General features: G+C 43.9%; 1 protein-coding gene across 1 annotated transcript; it reads right to left on the bottom strand.

Moving 5' to 3' along the window:
* Positions 1 to 1,108: 1,108 nt before the first annotated feature.
* Positions 1,109 to 2,168, bottom strand: LOC308320315 (homeodomain-interacting protein kinase 2-like; the record flags this gene model as incomplete). The annotated part of the gene is made up of 4 exons (XM_080770628.1): positions 1,109 to 1,360; positions 1,470 to 1,593; positions 1,699 to 1,880; positions 1,989 to 2,168. The coding sequence occupies 4 exons, from the start codon at positions 2,166 to 2,168 to the stop codon at positions 1,109 to 1,111; spliced, it is 738 nt and encodes a 245-aa protein (XP_080626754.1).
* Between the last annotated feature and the right edge of the window lie 548 nt (positions 2,169 to 2,716).

The raw sequence follows: 2,716 nt of genomic DNA, 5'->3' as shown, positions 1-2,716 counted from the left end.
TAACATCCTTTTTGTTTTACACACAGAGCACCAGAAGTATTCATGGAGGAACCACTCACAGAGGCACTTGACATGTGGTCACTGGGCTGTGTGATGGCCAATGGGATGCTGACTCGTGATTTATTCTGTGGGGACACTGACTATGAAGTGGTGAGTATTCTACGGATTCACTTTACACAGAAGTTAAATGTTCACCTATGTTTACCTAAGACTGTTACATGGAATATTGTGAATAATAATGTGAAATATCCTGTGTTTTTTCCCCCCTGTAGCTTCAAAACATCCACTTGACTCTTGGTATGCCGGTGCAAGCTCTCCTGGACGCCGGACTGAAAATCTGCGGAACAGAAATCCGCTCACTGGAAGAAGTGTTCGACTCGCTGTGTGGCGACGCCAACGGAACTGGAGTCGTCTTTATGGACCTGTTGAAACGAATGCTTCATCTGGATCCAGAGGAGAGGATAACACCTGACCAGGTGTTGGACCATCCCTTCATCACCACCAAGTCATGTCCCACCAAACCACTGCATCGTAGCAAGTCCACACAATAGTGTGTGATCTTGAGGTGGAGGGTTTTTGTTTCGAGGAACAATTTGAACGCTCGACCGAATCGATGGAGAGATTACACTACACTGCTGTTGCACTGGTACTGTCACGTACAGTATGTATGATATCTGAAGTGTTTTTTCTCACTTCCACAAGAGACTGAATTTATATCTGCTGCTATTCATAGATGCTGCAAATGTTTCTCTATTTGAACCATTTCTGCCTCATTTAATATATATTTTTTAATATATACACTCATCTTTTTTTTTTTTTTTTTTTTTTTTTTACATATCGGTACTATTTTTCTAGTGGCATGGCAGAAATAAAACTTTTGTATGAAATTCATACACAAAAAACTTAAGTTTCTGGTTTTATTAATGTAAAAAAAAAAAGTCCAGAAATAATTGTATTTTATGTTCTGTTTGTTAGCTGTTTTTACTATCCATCGCTAGCCTCCAGGGGCTCACATGGTGTGATGGCATTGAATATCCACCTTGTGCACACGCACGATCAAAATAATTTTTAGGCCTCAGATTGAGATAAAGGACGATGTTTAGACTGTTCAATGAAAGTGTTCATGAAGGGTGGTGATGAAGGGATGGTCCAACACCTGGTCAGGTGTAATCCTCTCCTCTGAATCCAGATGAAGCATTCGTTTCAACAGGTCCACGAAGACGTCTCCAGTTCCGTCGGCGTCGCCACACAGCGAGTCGAACACTTCTTCCAGTGAGCGGATTTCTGTTATGCAGATTTTCACCCCGCCATCCAGGAGAGCTTGCACCGGCATACCAAGAGTCAAGAGGATGGTTTGAAGCTACAGGGGGGTAAAAAAAGCACAGGGTATTTCACATTATTATTCACAATATTCCATGTAACAGTCTTAGGTAAACTTAGGTGAACATGTGAATCCGTAGAATACTCACCACTTCATAGTCAGTGTCCCCACTGAATAAATCACGAGTCAGCATACAATTGGCCATCACACAGCCCAGTGCCCACATGTCAAGTGCCTCTGTGAGTGGTTGCTCCAGGAATACTTCTGGTGCTCTGTAAAACAAAAGGATGTCAGCAATATAATAACTGTCTGCTTTCAGTAAAGTATGTATATAGGCCAGTACTATTTAATACAACATCTAGCTCAAAATAACTCACCTATATGCAAGAAGGGGCTTGATCCTGTGCCGCTTGATCTCAGATACAGGAACAGCCAGACCAAAGTCAATGAGTTTGACTCTGAGGGGTTGTTCTCGTTGGTTCACCAGCATGATGTTCTCCAGTTTGATGTCTGTGTGGATCAGACCGATACCCTTCAGGGCCTGGAGTGCAATGGCAAGCTGCAAGTCAAGAATAAAGAGCACGATTAATAATGTGAAACACAAGGTGGTGTGAAATTTAACTGAATATGTGTCTGTATGGGTTGCCATCACATTTCAAACTCATACCTGCTGTATGACAGGTCTCATCTCCATCATGGACATAGGACCTCTGTCATTAAGGAACTCCAGGAGATCGATATCCAGAGACTCAAACACCATGCATTGAAATCCTTTATGGACGAAGCTGTCGTAAAATCTCACTATTCCACACGCGTCAGGGTCCAGGACTTTCAGCTTTCGCAACATGGTCATCTGCAAATACAAGAAGAAAGATTTAGACACGATGTGTCATATAATAAATGATGCACACATTTTGAAAATCTCCCAAAGCAATTATGCTGACCTCGTGTTCTGCCACTTGTCGTAGTTGTGACGTTTCTTTAATATCTTAATGGCCACCGTGTCCCATGTGGACGTTTTGATGGCTTTGGCCACCGTCCCGTAGCCTCCTTCCTCCATGAAGCTCTGGACGAGATACTCTCCTTCATCAAGAAAGTCCTGCTCGGATATGCAACTCTTTGGATCAGAGTGTTGGGAGGAGCTGGTGGTCACTTCGGTCAGCGGTGTTGGGGATGGGACAGTTGAGCAGGACACGATGGAGTTCTGTGGGGCGGTGGTAGTGGTCAGGATGTCAACGTAGACCGCTGGGGAAGGGACGTCATCAGAGTTGAACACCTCCTGCTCATCTGTGTCCCACTCTGGTTCAGAGCCAGACATGCTGGAGTGTCGAGGGAACACAGATTTGTCCATGGAGGGTTCCGCTGAGAGTCTTTGGAAACACTGCTGCTTTTTCT

Source organism: Protomyctophum bolini (assembly GCF_963924005.1).
Source record: "Protomyctophum bolini genome assembly, chromosome: 8".
In the NCBI taxonomy this organism is placed as follows: domain Eukaryota; kingdom Metazoa; phylum Chordata; class Actinopteri; order Myctophiformes; family Myctophidae; genus Protomyctophum; species Protomyctophum bolini.
The sequence above is the reverse complement of the archived record's forward strand: the minus strand, read 5'-3'. Positions and strand labels throughout refer to the sequence as shown.